The sequence below is a fragment of the Ceratotherium simum genome, chromosome 6, assembly GCF_057802395.1.
Source record: "Ceratotherium simum simum isolate JZ-2026a chromosome 6, ASM5780239v1, whole genome shotgun sequence".
Lineage (NCBI taxonomy): Eukaryota > Metazoa > Chordata > Mammalia > Perissodactyla > Rhinocerotidae > Ceratotherium > Ceratotherium simum.
This window is the reverse complement of record NC_141905.1, coordinates 83,649,374-83,670,880: the sequence shown is the minus strand read 5'-3', so window position 1 is coordinate 83,670,880 and position 21,507 is coordinate 83,649,374. Positions and strand designations below refer to the sequence as shown.

General features: G+C 46.7%; 2 protein-coding genes across 5 annotated transcripts in view; one reads left to right on the top strand and one right to left on the bottom strand.

Annotated features, from left to right (window-relative positions):
* Positions 1 to 2,492: 2,492 nt before the first annotated feature.
* On the top strand, positions 2,493 to 12,500 carry MMP21 (matrix metallopeptidase 21). The gene is made up of 7 exons (XM_004438879.3): positions 2,493 to 3,240; positions 3,615 to 4,164; positions 5,163 to 5,302; positions 5,540 to 5,681; positions 6,734 to 6,991; positions 9,330 to 9,502; positions 9,771 to 12,500. Exons 1-7 carry the CDS (start codon positions 2,524 to 2,526, stop codon positions 10,068 to 10,070), a joined length of 2,280 nt encoding a protein of 759 aa, XP_004438936.2. The 5' UTR covers positions 2,493 to 2,523; the 3' UTR covers positions 10,071 to 12,500.
* A 24-nt stretch (positions 12,501 to 12,524) lies between these two features.
* The window catches only part of EDRF1 (erythroid differentiation regulatory factor 1), a 43,427-nt gene continuing 34,444 nt past the window's right edge, over positions 12,525 to 21,507 (bottom strand). For 3 of the 4 annotated variants that reach the window (XM_087432830.1, XM_087432832.1, XM_087432833.1), the window contains one exon: positions 12,525 to 13,362. In XM_087432830.1, the coding sequence (XP_087288956.1) occupies positions 13,200 to 13,362 (163 nt within the window). In that variant the 3' untranslated portion in view covers positions 12,525 to 13,199. The remainder of the gene's footprint in view (positions 13,363 to 21,507) is intronic. The other variant, XM_087432831.1, reaches the window with a different exon arrangement.

The window sequence follows — 21,507 nt, the reverse complement described above, 5'->3', positions numbered from 1 at the left end:
ATGAAAGGGTTAGTACTAAGTTTTAAGGCATGATAATGGTAGTGTGCTTTTCCTTTTGTTTTCTTTTTTTTGTGTGAGGAAGATCAGCCCTGAGCTAACATCCATGCCAATCCTCCTCCTTTTTTTCCCTTTTTCTCCCCAAAGCCCCAGTAGATAGTGGTATGTCATAGTTGCACATCCTTCTAGTTGCTGTATGTGGGAGGCGGCCTCAGCATGGCCGGAGAAGCGGTGCGTCGGTGCGTGACTAGGATCCGAACCCGGGCCACCAGTAGTGGAGTGCGTGCACTTAACCGCTAAGCCACGGGGCCAGCCCCCTCCTTTTTTTCCCAAATAGTCTATCTTGTACAGATCCACACTGAAATACATAAAATTACATCTGATCCCTGGGGTTTGCTTCTGAATATGGAAAGTGCAAGGTGGGGGCGAGGGTAACGAGGAGAAATTCCAAGCCCTGAACCACGCTGGTCTCCTGACTGCTAACCCAGGGTTCCCTCCCCGCTGCCGGTCCCCCTCCCGGGGGAGTGACCACGACGCTCTCACACTCAGTGGTGATGGTTCAGGGAGCTGGGACATCATGTCCACAGGAGCGAGGGGGAGGGTGCAGTAAGGAAGCCCGGGGGGTGGGAGGAGTGAGGATCTGCGGACACAGCTGGAGTGAGTGGCCCTTAGTAATCAGAAGGGTCCCCACATCATACTCATGCCCCCCACACAGCAGGACACCCAGTGTCCACCTGGCACATGGCTGGCCCCAGAAGCCTCCGAGCTGGCAGGAGCTGAGTGGAGCTGTGCAGGCACCTCGGTGAGTGCCCCAGGTACCTCCTGGAGTCACAGGAGCTGGCCTTGCCACTGCAGCACCAGCGTCAGGCCAAACTCCTGGTCCAGGGACCCAACCTGGAATGGATCCCCGGGCTCACAGTCTAGTACTGTGCCCGCCCCAGGAACCCCAGTGTCCTAGAGCCCAGTGAGGGGTCTCAGGCTACAGGGCCATCAGACAACCCAGCACAGAAGGGGTGCTGGGGCACCCAGGAGGGGTTGCCAGGCCAGAGGGTGCAGTCTGCACCTGCCTCTGGGCTGCACCCTTTTTAATTTACCTTCAGTAGAGCAGCTGGGAGGATTCTTTAAATCATGAATCAATAAAGTCACTCTCCTGCTCAAAAGATGCCCACTGAACTTAGGGTAGAATCCAAATTATCTGACCTACAGGCTCTTCATCATCTGCCCATGCACCCCTCTTTTCCATCCTCACCTCCCACCTCCCTCCCCTTCACTGACATCAGCCACACTGCCTTCCCAGGGGGTCCTGCCTCAGGGCCTTTGCCTGTGTCCTTTCCTTTGCCTACATCGCCCCCAAATTCCCAATCACATGTGACTGTGTCCTTATTTTTCTTTCATTGCAGAATTGCATCTTTGCAAGAGGTCTGTCGGTCCACCTTCATATTGACTCCCCACCCGCTCAGGGCACTCACTTTCCCTAGTTATATTCTTAGCCCCGTCACTATGTGAATTTTTCATTCATTGTTTTGTTTATTGTCTGTCTCCCCCACTTAGAAGATAAGTTCCACGAGGGCAGAGAATGGGTTCATCATGTTCATGTCCGTGTTCCAGTACCTGGAACGGTACCAAGTATTTGCTGAATGATGAAGAACTGAAGGAGAGCCCCACACACTCGCACGCTTGCTCTTCTTACCGGACCTTGGACACGGGAATTCTGAGCTCTCTCTGCGCTCACAGAGCCTGGGGACCTTAGTCACCTCCCTCAGGCTCTCTGGACGCGACCAGTTAGAAATTCTGGGCAGCTGAACCTGGCCCTGCCTAATTTTCTCCTCCCCGTCCTCTGCCACCTCCTGTCCCCCTCCTCCAAGAGGCTCCTTCCTGAGGGGAAATTGAGAGGGGCAGTGTGGGCCAGGGCATGTTCTAGAACCTCAGGTGATTCTAGTTTATCCTCATATAAAAATCCTTGACCCATAGAATGACAAATGATAAATACTGTATTCATGAACACGGAAAGATGCCCCTGACCGTGCACTGAGTTTTAAGGAATAAAATAGAATAGAGAACATATGATTTATGTAAAATTATACAGATATTTCTCTACACTTGTACACAATATATGTATCTGCAAGACTGTTCACGGAGGGGGCCGGCCCCGTGGCTTAGCGGTTAAGTGCGCACGCTCCGCTGCTGGCGGCCGGGTTCGGATCCTGGGTGCGCACCGACGCACCGCTTCTCCGGCCATGCTGAGGCCGCGTCCCACATACAGCAGCTAGAAGGATGTGCAACTATGACATACAACTACCTGCTGGGGCTTTGGGGAAAAAAAGGAGGAGGATTGGCAATAGATGTTAGCTCAGAGCCAGTCTTCCTCAGCAAAAAGAGCAGGATTAGCATGGATGTTAGCTCAGGGCTGATCTTCCTCCGGGGGGGGGGGGGGGGGGAATGTTCACCGAAATGTTACCATCTGAATCATAGGATTTCCTCCTTTATTCTCTGTACTTTTAAAATTTACATTCTCCTATACTGACTATGATTCCTTTTATAAAGAGAAACAAAAACAATAAGCAAAAAATAAGTCAGAGAAACAAACAAATCCCTAAACCCCAGCACACCAAGAAAAAAAACTGGACCCAAACTATGAGCAAACTAACGTCATGGTTGTTAAGTTGCAGGTGCAGATCTGAGTCTCAGCTTGTTGCATGCGAGGTTTTGGCCTCTCCCAACGGGACCCAGGGACCCTCGCAGCCATTCCACAGTGCACTTGGGCGGCAGACTTGCCCTCACGCCCCTCACCATGGAGATGGAATCTGCAGGCGCCTGCAAGTTGGGGATGTAATTACCCAAGGATGTGGCAAACATGGGGGCTGCGAGGGGGGACATTCTCAGCCCAGCAAGAGGGGTGGTCCTGGGGTCTTCAAAGGGCAGCACATCCAGGGCCTGCTGTTGGGCACACTTCAGGCCTGGGTGAGAAGGGCTTGGAAACCTGTCGTTTCCCTGTGGCTGCTTATAAAGGCTTTCCGGGCCTGCTCTCCGAGGAGGGAGACGGGGACGGAGCAGAGGCGGGAGAGCGGGGCTCCGATGGCCATGCGCGCTGCCTCCATCTTCCGTCCGACCCTGCTGCTCTGCTGGCTCGCTGCCCCGCGGCCCGCCCAGCTGGAGACCCTTTTCCACAGCCGGGACCGCTCGGACCTGGAGCCGTCCCCGCTGCGCCGGGCCAAGCCCATCGCCGACCTCCTCGCGGCGCAGGTAGGAGAAGCCCCGAGAACAGCACCACGCACATGCACACACCGGCCCATGTGCGTGCACACATGCGCACTCCTATGCACGCACATGTGCACACGCATATGTGCACACACATGCATACATGGGCCCACGTACATACACATGCACACACAATGTGCACACACACCTTCTCAGGTGGGGGACCTCGCACAAATAACCGGTAAACACGGAATATAAATGCTTCACAAGACAGGTAAGTACACAACGTAAATACAAATATGCATAACAATATGCAAATATAGACTATCCTGTATGTTATCTAAGACAAGTAGATAACATAGATAAACACACCTGTGGAGCATACTCGTACTCGCAGCCCGTGCATTTCTCCCCCGCAGCGGTTCCTGTCCAAATACGGCTGGGCAGAGGCGCCCCCGGGGTCCCGGGATCCCAGCCCCGAGGGGCCACCCGAGGGCCCCCCGGGCGCCGCCCTGGTCGAGGCGATGCGCAGGTTCCAGAAGGTCAACGCGCTGCCGGCGAGCGGGGAGCTGGACGCGGCCACGCTGGCGGCCATGAACCGGCCGCGCTGCGGCGTCCCCGACACGCGGCCCCTGCTGCAGGCGGCGCGCCCCGCGCCCGGGACCCTGGCGACCCCGCGGGGCCCGCTCCCCAAGGCCCGCCCCAAGCGCTTCCTGCAGGCGCTGCTCCCCGCGCCCGGCGGGCAGCCCGAGGACCCCCCGCCCGCTGGGGGGCCCCGGGCCTTCTCCAAAAAGACCCTGACCTGGAGGCTGGTGGGCGAGGGCTACAGCAGCCAGCTCTCCGTGGACGAGCAGAGGTACATCTTCAGACTGGCCTTCCGGATGTGGAGCGAGGTGATGCCACTGGACTTCCAGGAGGACCTCACCGGCCCTGGAGCCACGGTTGACATAAAGCTGGGTTTTGGACGTGGTAAGGAGAGCAGACGTGTGCCTCCCTGCCGTCCCGCATAGCCTGAGGTTGGGCCCAGTTAGCATAATGGAAGTTTCGGGTCAAATAGGCTGACTTGAGTCACCCCACCCTGGCCTCCTGCTTGCCTGTCACCTGCAGAGCGGTGGCACCAACCCCGCCTCCTGGAGTGTTCTGAGCTGGCACCTGTCAGGGCATGGGCATCTTGTAAGCCCTCTGGAGATCTTGCTTACAACTTGCTGGGAAGGGGACAGGCATGTCACCCTGCACAGAGCCCAGAGTGGTCACACCGGGACACTGATGCGGGTCCCTCTACTTGTCTCAGAGCAGGTCAGCCCAGTGAGCATTGCTCACAAGAACTCAGTGTGCTCATCAAAGTACAAGTAAACCAGGCCTAACTTGACGCCTCCCCTCCCTCCTCCTGTGGAGAAATAGTGTAGTCTACGGACCTGAGCCAGTGGCTGGGGTGGGGTTCGCCCAGCCCCCCCACCTCCTAGCTGGGTGGGTTTGGACCAGGTAACTTCCCTGCAGCGCCATCTGGGGACTAGAGGTGCTGGTCTCACTGGATTAACCTCCCACTGTGAGAAATACAGGGCACAGTTTATTGAAAAACTACAAACGTAAGGGATGTGACCACTGGGATGCCCTGCCTTTATTTCATGACAGCTCAGCTCTTAGGACCCAGCTCAGATCTTGGCTCCTCCATAAGCCTTTTGACAGCACCCCCACGCCACCACACCCACCCTTCCCGACAGAGTGGAACAGCCTCCATCCTCTCGGCTCCCACAGTGTTTGGGACGAGCTCTAATAGTCTTTAGACTTTTTGACACACACACTGTTTACACACCACCCATGTCTAATGCACTCCTCACGTTGAGGGGTTGTTGCTTCTGCCGCTGGACTACAAGGCCCTGGAAGCCGGAACCCCACCAGGACCCGGAGGTAAGGCATCTGTGCAGTGGGCACTCCTAATTCACCCTGACACACCCTCCCCTCGCCAGGCCGGCACCTGGGCTGTCCTCGGGTTTTTGACGGGAGTGGGCAGGAGTTTGCACACGCCTGGCGCCTGGGCGATATTCACTTTGACGACGATGAGCATTTCACACCTCCCACCAGTGACACGGGCATCAGCCTTCTCAAAGTAAGTGGTCTCCCACTGCTCGGAGTGACATGGCAAAGGGCAGCGCAGCGGGGGCTGGAGCTCCTCCAGGGAGGTGTCCATCCTTCTGAGAAAGTTCCCCGATTCTCACTGTCTTTCCCTTCTCCTTAACAAGTGCCTCTCCTCTCGAGGCACAGGCCTGCCCTCTGTGACGGGATGGGACCCAGTGGTGCTCAGACACTGGGTGGTGCCGCACCTGTGGTTTGTGTTTGCTTCCAGGTGGCCGTCCATGAAATTGGCCATGTCCTTGGCTTGCCTCACACCTACAGGACAGGATCCATAATGCAGCCAAATTACATCCCCCAGGAGCCCGCATTTGAGTTGGACTGGTCAGACAGAAAAGCAATTCAAAGACTGTATGGTAAGACTGTTCTGGAGGAGTTCATCCTCACAGCTCACAGAGGGCACTCAGGATTCCAAAGCCTGACTGGACCCACTCACCCCTCAGTGGGAGGCTGCCCCCAGGAGCACAACATAGTGCAAGTCACTTGCACCCAGGAGCAGCTGCCTTCTAGCTCTGTGATGCTCATTCTCTTAGTGACAGGTGGACATGCCCAGACTAGCCACTGGTGGAGAGCAAAACCCACTCCCTGGAGATTCCCTCCTGCGTCCTCTCTTTCACGCGCTACGTTATATTCCTGGGAGGAAGGAGGAGAATGCGGTGGTTTTCTAAACACAAGTGGGCCACAAGTGCATGCCAGGCCATGGTATCCCATGAGAGCTACAGGAACTGGAATCCTCTGGAAGAAGTTTACTGTAATCCCAAGGCAAAGAACAGCATAGTCTTGCCAGGATAAGATTTAACCTCTATTTAATTGTTCAGGCCAACGTACTAGTGGTTAATAATTTAACTGAAGTGATTAATGATTTAGCACAGAGACTGAGGGGAAGGAAAGCTTACCCTCCACTTTTCCACTTAAAACAGGGACCATCCCATTTCTGTTCTGTTCAAACCGTCCTGTTGTCGGCACTCAGCATCTTTGGAGAATAACAGATGCCACGACATTTATTTCCCTCAGTGGAAATCTTACTCTTGTGTGTGCCCAGAACCAAACTCCTTCCCTCTAGTGACGTCAGATCGGCCATCAGCAGAGGCATCAGCTATATTTAGGGTGATCATGTAACTAGCATCCAAACTGAGACACTTTCCCGGGAACTGCATTAATAATGAAGCCAGAACAATTCACATGAGCCAGGACTGTCGTGGGCCGCCGGGGGGGGGGGGGTCCCTCCAGCTGCCTCCACTCAGCCAGGGAGAGTCTATTTCCAATCTCATATGGTGTCTTGCTCTAAGATGTTTTAATAGAAAACTCCAGCTTTGCAGTTGTCTCTATTCAAGTCACACATGAAAGTAGGAACAGTTGGTTTTTGCAGGAGGTGACAAGTGGCTAGACTTTTCTTTTCTTTTTTAAGGTTCATGTGAAGGATCATTTGATACTGCGTTTGACTGGATTCGCAAAGAGAGAAACCACTATGGAGAAGTGATGGTGAGATTCAGCACATATTTTTTCCGCAACAGCTGGTACTGGCTTTATGAAAATCGAAACAACCGGACACGCTACGGGGATCCTATCCAAATCCTCGTTGGCTGGCACGGAATCCCAACACAAAACATAGACGCTTTTGTCCACATCTGGACGTGGAGAAGAGACGAACGTTATTTTTTTAAAGGTAGAGGTTCTTATGGGTGGCTCTATTTCCTTTATTACACAAGTGCATTCACAACCTTCAGAATTTTGAGCCCCTAGCAGGGAATCTGTTGTAATGCTGTTGCAGTTACGTACTTAATTCCTGTCTGTTCCACCAGACTGTAAGCCCTGTGAGCCACATCTTTTTAAGAAGGCACTGAATGCATCAAGTGAACGAATGAATGAGTGAATGGACGGTGCTAGGCGCTGAGGTGGTTGCCAAAGAACTGTAAGCAAGGGCGCTCCCTTCAGAAGTTTTAATCTGATTCTGGAGAGAAAAAAACCTTAGCAGCCTTCCAACAGGAAAAGTATGTTTTGAAGGAGTAGAATGAACAGACGAGATGATGACTGCCACCTGGAGTCAGATGGGGGCACCACCCACATCAGGGCTTGACCCAGACTTGAAGGATGGGCAGGACCTGGAGTGCCCAGGAAAGGACCCTGGAGTGGTGTGTGTGACGGGGCGGGGGGTAGGGAATGGAGCTGGTCAGACTCAGGAAGCAGAAGCAAAGCCTTAGAGCCGGGCATGAAAAAGGCGTATCTGGGGGACAGCCGAGCCCACGGAGGAGTGGCAGGGTGCTCACACGGCGAGATGCGGTTGGGAAGACGGGGTCAGCCTGAGCACAGAGAGCCTGGAACACCAGGGTCAGGCGCTGGACTTCGTCCCGAGGGCAGCCCGGAACAGGGGCAGTTTCTGAGCGGGGAGGATCACTGTTTTGTGGGGAGGCAGAGATGGAAGGGGGGACCTGCTGGCCTTGGTGAACACAGAGAGGGCAGGCCTGGGGCGTTCTTGCTGCCACTTCCGCTAGCTCAGAGGCCGCCATGCCCGGGGCCACAAGCCTGTGTCCCAGAGGCAGTGGAGTCCAATCACAAACCGTGATTTTGTGGCACTGCTTTTTCTTCCCCTTCCCAGAGCCTGTGCCCAGAGAGTTGTGTGCACGGACTCTGCCTGAATCCTAGTCGTATAGCCATGTGGCTTTAAATTGCTCAGAAAGAGTTAATGAGGCAGGAGCCAAACTGAAAGAACATTGAATGCAAATTTTGCCATAAGAAACCTGAGTATAAATTTGGTCTTAATGTCTCTTCTCATCACACAAAGGAAGAATTATTTTAAGTTCAGTTACATAAAGCAATTGCCTCAGGGTGGACTTTTATAGTCTGGATCTTTCCGAGTTGGAAGCACATCTTTCAAGGCTGTAAGAAGTCCGGAGCTAGAATTTGTATTGGCAACACTCAAGGAATCTTAATTGTAGAATTAGGTCATCATAGGGGATTGCTATAATACAGCTGTATTTTATTCTTGGAGCTTTGAAAACATCTTAAATTTAACTTGCTGTGAATATTTTAAATTCAAAAAACATTGCAGTTAGAGTGAATTGCACCTCTGGCTGGACGTACGTCACACTCTTCTCAATGGCAAACCTTCCCAAATATACTATTTGGTTGCTAAGGAACGTAACCCCTTGCAATGTTTTGTGAGTTGTGAACACAAGAGGATCTAACTCAGTGGATTTATTCTATTGTATGCTGACAATATGCCAGATACTCAGGATTAGGAGCTAATAAGGAAAGCTTAGAATAATCCTGTGCTGTTTCAGAGCATGAAATTAGCATTGGGAACTTGAAGTGAAACAGAGCAAAATCCAAGATACTATTTCATAGGCCGAGGGGGTAAGTCATTGGGTGGAACTGGGGAGCCCTGGGTTGTATGCCTGGGTCCACCTAGGCTGTCTGAATTTGGGTGAATTGCTTCAACTTTCTCTACTCCAGTTTCCCCATTTGTAAAATGGGGCTGCTGGTGGAACTAAATGATTCTAAACTCTGGAAAAAGGTAGAATTTAATAATGATTTCATGATAATGATTTTCATGATTTTTTTCCTGCAAAAAGAGGGCTTATATTGATTAGGATAGGAAAATGATTCAGGACAACCCATGGGCCCTAACAGAAGGAAGATCGTTAGACTATAAAGGAAGAGAAGAAAAATATGATGCTTATGGGAAAAAGACCACATGATTTTTGTTGTTTTGGTTTTGCTTTCAATGAGCGCCAAAGGGCTGGGGGAGGCTATGAAAGGCAGCCAGCATTCTAACTGCAGCAGTGATGCCTAAGAAAAGTGGATTCCTGGGGTCAAATCTGGAAGTAATTCCAGACCTGGGGAGTCATTCATGTGCGCGGAGGCTTCAGTCGGGTGCTGCAAGGCCAGCTCCGTCCTGGGATGGCGGCAGAACTCCACAGTTGCCCGGGATGCAAGCTGTCCTCTGTCGCTTCCTGCGATTTAACAGTAATGAGCCACGTTAAAACTTGTTGTTTGGCTCTCAGGAAGTCAGTACTGGAGGTATGACAGTGACAATGATCAGGCCCACACAGAAGATGAACGAGGAAAAAGCTACCCCAAATTGATTTCAGAAGGATTTCCTGGCGTCCCAAGTCCCCTGGACACTGCCTTTTATGACCGAAGAAAGCAATTAATTTACTTCTTCAAAGAGTCCTTCGTAAGTAGACGGCTTCCCAGCCGGGTGTTGCTTGTGTTATCCCTAACTGAAATTTATCAGATGACCAAGTTCTTAGTTAAAAGCTCTTCTCATTACTGCAGACCTACAAGGCAATGGCAGATCGTCCCATCATATGGATAATTATTAGGAACTTCAAGCCCAGAGAATTTGGTGCAAACCACAGATTTACTTACCTCATTACTATAAATTAACCTAAAAATCAATGATTTTCAGAAAAGCCAGTCTTACTTTCTTATTTGCTTTGCAGGTGTTTGCATTTGATGTCAATAGAAATCAAGTACTTGATTCTTATCCAAGGAAGATTACTGAAGTTTTTCCAGGAATAGAGCCACAAAACCATCCTTTCAGAAATATAGATTCAGCTTACTACTCCTACGCACACAACTCCATTTTCTTCTTCAAAGGCAATGCATACTGGAAAGTCGTCAATGACAAGGACAAACAGCAGCACTCTTGGCTTCCTTCAAATGGCCTATTTCCCAAGCAATCTATCTCAGACAAGTGGTTTGACGTTTGTGACGTCCATGCCTCCACCCTGAATATGTGATGAGAAAAGTAGGCAAATGGAGCGAGTCAAAGGATTTCTCTTCTAAGAGAAAAAGTCTGATTTCTTTTACAAAGAAAACAAACCAGAGTTTTAGTAACCAAAGTGACGAGGGCTCCCTAAGTTAAAACCCCATGGAAAAAGCATTACTTAAACTTTTAAAATACTTGATTTAAAAGTCAATTTCTCAGTCAAAAAAATAATTCACCAAATAATTTTACAATTTTTTTAGGCAAGGTTGGAAAAAAAAAAGGAACCCTGAGGAATCGCTGTCTTTGCTGTCCATTCTCTCCAGGGTTCTGTAGCCGTGTTCCCGACACTGTCTGTCCCTCCTCCCGCCGATTTCATGGGTAGATGGGAAGGCGGCCATAGCCATGGGGTCCATCACAGAAGATGCCGCCCGCTAAGGGCATGGAAATGTTACTGCATGAAAACTTGGGGATTCGATGGAAAAGGTCACAGAATTCGAATTAACCACTCCAAACTTCCTGTCAATTTATATTTTTCTAATACTTGACAGTGTACAAAAAGTTTTTGCATGTATTTCTTGATCTTCATAACTCTGTCAGCAGCAGGCCAAATACTGCCGTGCACATTTCTAGTCGAAGGAACTCAAGTTCCCTAGCTGTGTCCTGCCAAAGGTCTCACGCAGCAGCCACTCTTGTCCCTGCTCCCCAGTGCAGCCTGGTGCCCGGGCACTCGCTCTCCATTCCTGCAGTGCTCTCTCGTTTGAGCACAGGCCTGCATCCCAAACAGTCCTGAACAGCACAGCTGTCTGGCTCGCTAGAATTCATATAATGTGCTTCTCTCCCTTCAGAGCAGGAAACACTTTATATGGCAGCTGATTTATGATCTGAGGGCTAACAACCAAAATAAGACTGTTGAAGCTAATTGGATAACTTTATTTTTCCTATGTCAGTTATCTCTAGGATAGGCATTATGTCCCTTTAACTTCCAGATAAAATAGCTATTACCGCTTCTTAACACAAACCCCAACGTCTGTGTAATGTTTTGGGCACTGAAATTAACTGAAAAAGACTCCGTCGTCTCAATGATCAGACTACAAATACCACAGTTCTTCTAAAGGAACAGCTAAAACACAAGCACTTCAAGAAGCTTTAAAATCAGATTACAAAAACTTTTTTTTCTCTTTTTGTGAGGAAGATCAGCCCTGAGCTAACATCCAATGCCAAGCCTCCTTTTTGCTGAGGAAGAGTGGCCCTGGGCTAACATCCGTGCCCATCTTTCTCTATTTTATGTGGGATGCCACCACAGCGTGGCTTGACAAGTGGTGCGTCGGTGCATCAGGTATCTGAACCTGCAAACCCCGGGCCGCCGAAGCAGAGTGTGTGCACCTAACCACTATGCCACCGGGCCAGCCCCTACAAAAACTTTTTAAAAGGACCTTTTTTCCCCTGTAGGGACTTTCATATTATTGCTCTGACAAGTGAAGATAGATATAATTTATATCTTCTTGCTTAAAAACAAATTTTCCTCTTGACTGAAAGGCTGCTCGGCAAGACAGAGGCTAGAAGACAGAACTCTAACATCTAACCGCTGCTTATTTCTGCATAGGCAGAAAATCCTTTTGGATTAATTCAGTAATCCAAAATTAGATGTAATCAGTGGAAATGTCCAGGTGTGACCAGCAGAGCGAAGACAGCGCCCTTCTCTGTGCGTGCTGCCGCAGGCGAGACAGGAGGAGCCGTCCTGATACGGGATGTCGCTGATTTTGTACAACTGCTTTACAATTTAGTCAAAACTTTAAAGGCTTCGATGACTAGCGTTTGAAAACTGATGCAGATCTGTCCCAAGGACAATGCAAACTAAATAACAAGGAAGCGGACAAACGGCGGGACAGTTCTGCCAAGCCGACGGACGTCAACGCACGGTCCAGGGGAACGCCTGACGGTCTCGGCGTGCGAGAGCAGTCTGTAAAAGCTCAGCTCAGAACGAGTGTGCTCCGGACAGTCTCTCGTACAGTTCAGATTCCTCCAGAGGTGCGGCTGCCAGTCACCCGGAGGATCCGCGGTGAACAGGACCGCAGACGCACTCCTGGAGTCGTCGGCAGCACCTCCCCCTGCACTCAGGCCCGCGGACGTGTAAGGGCAGGCTCTTGTCTACAAAGGGTCACACACATCAACCCAAACCGTCCCCCTGACAGGAGAGAGCATGCTTGATTTCTAGGTTACGTTGCCTTTCGTGAAACTGAGATTACTAACCACGACAAGTCCAGCAGTGTACACTGCGGGCACTGGAGAACAGCGTGTCTACGCAACTGGACCAGAGCCATGAGGCAGCAGCGGCAAGCAATAGGTGTAATGTTCCAGTGAGAATTTAGTGGATGAAGAATTTGATGTTTAGTGTTTTTAATTTTTACTTTGTAAAATTTATTAATTAAACCAGTTCAAATAAAAACTCAATGAGCAGAATGTGAAATGGAAAAATACAAAGACATTTTAAATAAATAATTTATTTATTCAAAATAGTTTTCTTACCTTATTCACAGTTTCAAGTTTAAAACGAAAAAAAAAAAGTAGTAGTACCTATTCTTGATCAACTGTCATACAAAGTCACAGAAAAGCAGACCCTTCAGAACATGCACTAAATACAGAGAATTGCACGATGGCTAGCCTTTGAAAAATCCCGCACTGAAGCTTCTAAAAAGGCAGCCTTCTTTCTGTGTGATTCAGAAGGAAACGTAGATGTACAGGAAGTTTCTTTAACCCACTTGAACCACTAAAATCATTTGGATAAGAGTTCCCTTGACCAAAGTAACATTTATCCAAAATAATTATATCTTAAACCCATGTAGCTTAACATACTTGAAAAATATTTAAAACTGTAATTGCATCACAGCAAGTCTATTAATATTGAGGTACCAGGTACTTCTCCAAGAAACAAATGCTGGGAGCGTTAAGTCTGATTCTGTTTTAGCACTTCAGAGGAGAAGACAAAGGACTCAGCCGTGCTGTGCCTGTCACGGGAAATGAGAACTCTGTTTCCACTGCTGTGCCTGTTTTAAGTGGATATTTCCCTCATATTTAATGAAACGAAGCACCAAATGGACACACTAGCCCCCGAGTGCAGAAGGCACTGACAGCATCCCTGTGGCCACAGCCGGGGCGTGAGTCACTGAACGGCACTGGCACCGCCACGGGCAAGCTGATCCAGCAAATGGATGAGAACGTCGATTCTTTCCACAAGAGTTGCATTTTTGTTAGCAGTAGCTCTCAAGAGCTGGGAGTAAATTTGCTTGTTGGTTTTGAGGACGACATCTTCTTCAATGTTACTGCTGGGTTTAAAAAAAACAAAGAAGGAGAGGTGAACAGTGATGCCCACCAAGAGTTCAAAAAGGGATCCCCAAAATAACGGTAACGGCCCAGCCGCCCCTTTTCAGAGGGAAGCAGGTGCTCCATTAATGCCTATTCCATACCAACCTTCTTGCACCGACTGCTTGTAGGTCTGTTTTTAGACATTTATTTCAATACATCAATTAAAACCAATGTTCACTCTTTTTACAAATATCTGCGTGCCTACTATGTACCGGGAACTGCTCCTGGCAGTGAACAAAAGAGACCCAGTCCCAGCCTTCATGGAGGCTGCATTCTGCTGAGGTAGGAGCTGGAGGAAGACATGCGTTCAACAAGAAGGCGGCACAGTGCGAGACCACACTCTTAAGAAGATGCAGTGGAGACAGGCCAGGGCATGGGAAAGCTCTCCAGTATTTCCTCCACTCTCCACGCCCAGCCCGAGGACCCCCAGACGGGGAGCGAGCGCGCGTCTGAAGCAGCTGTGGGGTGGCTTTCCCTGGCCTGGAATCCCCTAGGACTTGAAGCACAGACTGCTGACTCACAGGAACTCCTGCTCTGCCATGTATCTAAAAGGTCAGTGCACCTTCTCTGTGAAGAATGCCCCTCAGCCGATGGCTTCCAGACTGTACTCCATTTAAAAATTGCTTTAACAAAAACTTAAATTTGCAGTTTGTTCTGAAAATATTTCCCCCACAGGAGAGAGCAATGGATTGTGTTTATGTTACTACTGGAAAAGACCAGTAATTACAGGGCAGTTCATTTCTAGCATCCTTTTTTAAAAAAAAAAACAAGTCCAGATGTAATACAGACCTCTGGCCACACGTGACAAGGTAACAGCTGACACTGCGACTCCTGAGAGTGTGCACGTCCACACTGGAGCCACACAAAAACCCCGTCACCTCAGAAGGGCAAAGACTCGTATTCTTATTCTATAGATGTAAAAACTAAGGCCCAGAGGGTTAAATAACTTGGATCGAGGTCAAAACATTATGTTTTCTGACCTCAAATGCTGTGTTCTTTCCACGCACCAACGTGCATGCTGTCTACCTTTGCCCGAGTGCCCGTCAGGCCTGCAGGGAGCAAACCAGCAGTCAGAACCTCCCTCTTGCCCACATCAAGGCTCAGGCTGTAAGGAATCTCCCCCTCTTCTTTCATGGCTCCCCTCACTCCTGCTCAACAGGACCTACCTTTTCCGTACTGTGGCTGGCCTGACCCCAGGCCCAGGCTGGAACCATCGTGGGCCGGCTCACACAGCCTTCTTCAGAGACCCATTTCTCCTCTCCCTCTTATTCCTGTTTCTTTTATCAGGCAAACCTCCTCCTCTCTTTCCCTCAACACCACCCATGGCACAGTACAAGTGACTCTTCAAAATGCATTCACTGGCTGGAGTTTGGCCTAAGATGGCTACGTTTTAGTGTTTTTGGGGGGTTAAGATTCATAATTCATGAAACCTCTAACAACCTTTTAAGAAATTTAAACTCCTACTGACAGTAATCAACAACACTTCACAATCAGAAATGGTGTTCCAAATATGAATCATTCTCCATGGACAATGATATCACATTTTAGCTGGATGCCTAAAGATAACTGATGGCTGCTGGGATCATAAATTTAAAACCCTTTGATTTGTTCTGATCATAATTCTGAATCTTAAATCTTCATCATCCAATTTCTACAAATCATTCCCTTCCTTAATCAGCTCTCCTCAACAGTTTCATTGAACTATGACCTCTACTCAGAGAGTCCCATCATTTCATAGGGTTATCTTTTTTCCAAAGGCAACTAGCTTACATTCTTTTATTTTCCTGTTTACCGATCTTAACCAAACGTTAAATTTACATAACTGGCTGGGAACAACCCATAAACCTAAAGGATCTGTTCTCTGCACTACGGTCAAGGGCTTCCCAAACCCTCAGAGATTACTTCTATTTTTTAATAATTTTTCATTATATTAAACCCCAAAGCCATCAACAGGTCAAGAGGCTCCAATCTTGCTAAAGCAATGAATATTAAAATACAGTTAAGAGCAAATAAATTCTTCATCCAAAAAGGAAAAATACAACCCAACAGACAAAACTAGCATTTCTAGCAGGACAATGCCAAGGCAGCTGTCATACGAGGAAGGGCTTGCAGAATCTCAAAAGGAAAACAAAATTGTTTTAAATTAAATGCATCTTAATTGCATCTTAATTTTCTTAGATTTCACTGCAATTCTTTAGGAGTCCAAGGAAATTAGGATTTGAATTACTAAACTCGGTTTATTCTTTTTTTTTTTTGCTGGGGGAGGTGGCAAACAGATAGTCAAAACATAAAGGTATTAATGTTTCCTTTCTTTTAAAGTCTAGTTTTGATTTCCCTTAACTCCAAAAAGCACTGTTCACTAATTCATGGTGAAATACCGGGGCTCGTGGCACAGGATGGTGTCCTCTTCACCAAAGAATCATAGATGCTTTCATTTTCCTATCAGTGACACATGACAGTCATTGACTTAGTCACCAATATTTCTCTGTTTTTAAACTTGCCAACACATTAATTGTATTAACACAAATATCACATTTCTGTCTTTAAGAAACCTTGAAAAATTAACACAAATTAGCTAAATAGGGCTTTATGTATTGTGATACTGTATATAAGAAACATATATTTGACCATTCAGATGACCAAAATATATTTCTCATATATATTTAGTCTTCCTCCACAGTTCCTAGCTGTGGTCCCAAAACCCTTGGAATTTCCTCAGTGTGACAGTGTCTTTTGTTCTGTTGATGAAGGCGACTGTGGGGCCCCCCCCCGATGGTGGGGCCTGGCTGCCAGGAGAACTAGCCTGTGATCAGAGAACGGGGACTTGCAGCTCCATCCTGATTTCCAGGGAGGGGACAGAGGCTTGAAGTTGAATGAACTGCCAGTGGCCAATGACTCAATCATGATAGGTAATGAAGCCTCCAGAAACACCCAAAGGACAGCTCATGGGCCCTTTTTCGGAGAGCTTCCACCTTGGGAACCAGAACGCTTCCCAGTGCCACTGTGCCAGGCCCCAAGCTCCACGAGGACAGAAGCTCTTTTGTTGGGGACCTCGCCCTATGTATCTGTTCATCCGGCTGTTGATTCGTATCCTTTGTAATAAATCGGTAATCTAGTGAGTAAATGGGTTTTCTTGAGTTCTGTGAGCTGTTCTAGCAAATTAATCGAACCCAAGGAGGGGGTCATGGGAACCTTATTTATAGCCAGTCGGTCAGAAGCACAGGCAACAACCTGGGCTTGCTGCTGGGGTCTGAAGTGCGGGGCGGTCTTGTGGGACTGAGTCCTTTCCCTGTGGAATCGGATTCTATCTCTGGGTAGAGAGCGTTAGAAGTGAGTTGAATTCTAGGACACTCTGCTGGCAGCCGAGGACTGCTTGTTGGTGTGGGGAGGACTCCACACACATGCTGGAACTGGGTCCAGGAACTCTTCTCATGCATCATGCATGAAAACTTTAGATTAAAATATTTTTCAACAGAATATTTATAACCTGAATAAACAGAAGGTTAGAGGACCCTCCACTAAAATAAAAATTACTTAGGTCACACATATGACTGTTATGATTACAAGAGATATTATAAGACTGAGCTGTCAGTCAATTACTCAAACCACTGATTTGTAAAAATCAATGAATCACTGTGTTTCTCATAAACATATTTATATTGCCACCTTGTGGAAACCAATAAAAATTTTTTTAAATTTACCCACGGCTGTTAAACAGGAAAAGCTGTGAGTTTTTTCAGCTGTGTGTCACTACAGGCACTGTCTCCTTTGCCTTGGTTCTTCAGCAGACAGGTGTGTCTGCTGAACTGTGGCACACACATCAACACCGAGCCGTGTAGCAGTGACAGGGCACGGAGCGGATGCCAAGGACTCACAGCGGGTTGGGTGAGACGGCAGTGCACCTAACACTGAGTGCTCCTCCCAAAGGGCAAGCTCTCCTTAGGCCACAGAGAACAACTCGAAAGCAACTATTGGATGGGGTTTCTGCTCAGAATGTAGAGAGCTGGAAAAAATATCATTCCCACCCTATGACAAAAACAATAAAAGCAGGACAAACTACAAGTTCATGACTTTGCTTGAATCCATCAGAGAGCTGGGGTCACAGGGCAACCAACTAGTCTGAAAACTAAGGATAGACAGGCCCATACAAGGAGAGACGGGAAAGTACCTCCTTACCAGGGCAGATGCAGCCAGACACCACAAAGAAGAATTTAGCTAAAATAGTTAACGGGCTGGCAGAGGCCAAGTGAGGGCTGGTGAGGGAGTGTGGGGCCCCCGGGGCTGCAGGTATGGGAGGAGTTCGCATCGTCTTATAGGCTGAGACACGGACCTTCACAGTGCAGGCCTAGGCAAGGGGAAGAGCTACAGGAGGGGCAGGCAACCCCCCCGAACCCTTCTCCACTGCAGGGTGTAGGGGTGGGCAAAGGGAGAGGAAGGCAACAAGCAATGTCAGCCTTAGGGCACAGGTGACAGAGATGCAGAGAGGGGGAAGGGAGCAGGAAAAACACTCTCCCCTGGGGGACGGGCAGGAGCAGTGTCAGGCCAGAGCCCTGAGACTCAGGGACCCAGTGTCTGCCAAGACTGAGGCTTACCCAAAACAACTGAGAGGCCTTGCCAAGTGCCCCTCCCCGCCCTAACGGGCTAAAAGCCCTGAAGGACAAGTGAGAGTGGAATAGGCTGGAGCGCTGTAAAAGCATGAAGACAGCCATCTCTGAGTGCCGTGCAAAGGGAAGACCTAAAGCTAAAGGTGGAGCAGACATTAAGAAAACCCTCTGCACACCTGCTCCACCCTAAACCCAGGCATTGCTTAAGGAATCTGAAGCCTGTGATGCACAGAAGGTAACCATAGCAACAAAAAAACTCTCGATCACAGCTCAGCTCCAGACTAGAAAAATGAATGCACCCCCAAACTACCCCCCTGCCACTAAAGGCCTAACATGGGACAGGCAAGAAGTTATTCCCCTCAGTCTCGACTGTCCTACATGAGAAGTCCAGTTTCCCACAAACAATTATGAGATGTAGAAAGGCAAGGAAACAACACACGCCAAGAGACAAAAAATCAACAGAACTGACTCAGATATGACACATCTGTTGGAACTATCTGATAGGCGATTTAAAATGACAGTGATTAATATGTTAAAGGCTCAAATGGGAAATGTGGACAATGTGCAAGATCAGATTGGTAACTTCAGCAGAGAGATGGACACCATAAGAAAGAACCCAATGGAAATACCCAAAATGAGGAACATAGTCACAGAGATAAGGAATGCCTTCAACAAGTTCAATTGTAAACGACACAAAACCAAGTAAAGAATCAGCGAACTTGAAGATAGGTTAATAGAAATTACCCAAACTGAAACACAAAAAGAAAAAAAGAGTGTAAAAAACCAACAGAACATCAAACAGCTGTGAAACAATATCAAACAGTCCAACATAGGTATAACTGGAACCACAGAAAAAGAATACAGAATGAGGCAGAAGAAATAAAAATACTGAGAAGGAAAAAAACTATCAACTCACTGAGGCATATCATGTTCAAACTGCTGGGGGAAATAGAAAAGAAAATCTTGAAGGCAGTTAGAGAAAAAAAGGCACATTACATACAGGAAAACAAAGCTAACGATAACAGCAGGCTTCCTGTTAGAAAACACACAAGCCAGAAGGCAGTGGAGGGACATCTTTGAAGCATGGAAAGAAAAAGTCTGTCAACCTAGATTTCGGTACCCAGCCAAAAGACCACCCAAAGCTGAAGGAGGAATAAAGACATTCTCAGACAACCAAAATGGAAAGAATTCAGCAGATGTTAAAGAAAGTCTTTCATGCAGAAAGAATATGATACCAGATAGAAAATGGTTATCTATACAAAGAAGCTAACAGCACTAAAAATGGAATATAATGAAGATAAAATAAATTCCTTGTTCTTTCATTTCTCTATTTAGTTTTGCTGAGGAAGACTTGTGCTGAGCTAATATCTGTGCCAATCTTCCTCTATCTTTTTGTATGTGGGTTGCTGCCACAGCACGGCTGCCGACAAGTAGTGTAGGTCCATGCCCGGGAACCAAATCTGGGCCACTGAAGCGAAGCATCCCCAAAACTCAACCACTAGGCCGTGGGGCTAGCCCTCTTGTTCTTTTATTTTTAATTGCTCTAAAAGGTAACTATCTAAAGCAAAAACAGTAGTAGTGTATTGTGTGTTTATAACATATGTAAAAGTAAAATGAGTGATAACAATAGTACAAATGATGGGAGGGAAGAATTGGGAAAATACCATTTTAAGGTCTTTACATATGAAGCAGTATAATATTATTTGAAGGTGGCCTCTGATTAAAGGATGTAAACCCTAGGTCAACCACCAAAAAATTTTAAAAGTGGTATAAATAATAAATCAATGGAAATAAAATGGAATCATAGAAAATGTTCAATTAAGAAAAGGCAGAAAAAGACAGAACAAAATAGCTAGCAAGAGGATAGATTTTATCTAACTATATCAATAATAACATTAAATGTGAATGGTCTTAAGACACCAATTATAAGTTTAGATTAAAAAAAGACCCAACTATATACCATTTTAGAAACTCACTTTTAATATACATGACAAAGCTAGGTTAAAAGCAAAAGACAGAAAAAGATATTAGCCAAAGGAAAGCTGAGTAGCTGTATTCATATCAAAAACAGACAATAACAAAAACATAATAAGGGGATCAATTCTCCAAGATATAACTATCCTAAATGTGTATACATCTAACAGAGCTTCAAAATACATGAAACGAAACTGATAGAACCGAAAAGGAAAAACGGATGAATCCACAATTTTAGTTTGATAGAACAAGCAGACAGAAAGTCAGCAGGAATACAGAATACTATGAACCAATGTAACCTAACGCACATTTACAGAACACTCTACCCCAAACAGTAGGATACCTGTATTTTTCAAGTGCACATGGAACATCTGCCAAGACAAACCATATTGTGGGACACAAATCTAAACAAATGTGAAAGAAGAGAAATCATACAAAAAGTTATGGTCTCAGCACATAATGGAAGTAAACTAGCAATCAACAACAGAAAGATATCTGGAAAGTCCCAATATTTAGAAATTAGGCAGCATACTTCTAAATAACACATGAAGTCTAAGGGAATAGCGAACATTATTTCAAACTGAATGAAAAAGAAAACCTCACATTTATGAGATGTAGCAAAAGCAGTGTGGAATTTATAGCAGTAAACACTTATACCAAAAAAAGGTCTCAAATCAGTAATCTAAGCCTCCACTGTAAGCAACCAGTAAGAGAGCATATTAAACCCAAAACAAGCAGAAGGAAGGACATATAGATAAATGCATAAATCGATGACACCAAAATTACAAAAACAATGGGAAAAAAATCAAATCAAGCTAGTTCTTTGAAAAGATCAATAATACGGATAAACTTCCAACCAGACTAACCAAGGAAAAAAAAAAGAGAAAACAAAAATGACCAATATCAGAATGAAAGGGCTATCACTACAAACTCCTGTAGACATTAAAAGGATAATAAAGGCACCCTGTGAACCCATACATTCGACAACAGATGAAGTCGACTTTTTACTCAAGAAGAAAAAGACAACTTGAATTATATTATGTATTTACATAATGTTAGGGAAGAAATAATAATTCTACACTTTCAAAAAATAGAAGAAACATTTGCAAATTGATTTTATGAGGCCAGCACTGCTCTCATACCAAAACCAGATGAAACCATTACAAGAGAACTGTGATCCCCCTTGGACAGACACAAAAATCCTCAACACAGTATTACCAAATGGAGCCCAGCAATACATAAAAAGAATAATACAACACAACAAAGTGGAGTTCACCCCAGAAATGCAAAACTGGTTTAATATTAAAAAAAAAAAATCAATCAATGTAATCCACCATATTAACAGACTAAAGAAGGAAAATGGTATCATCATTTCAATATATATACCAAAAGCATCTGACAAAAACTCAACATCCATTCAGGATAAAAACTTTCAGCAAATTAGGAATAGAAGGGACCATCCTCAACTTGATAAAGCCCCACAGCTGATGGTATACTTAATGGTAAAGACAAAATGCTTTCTCCCTG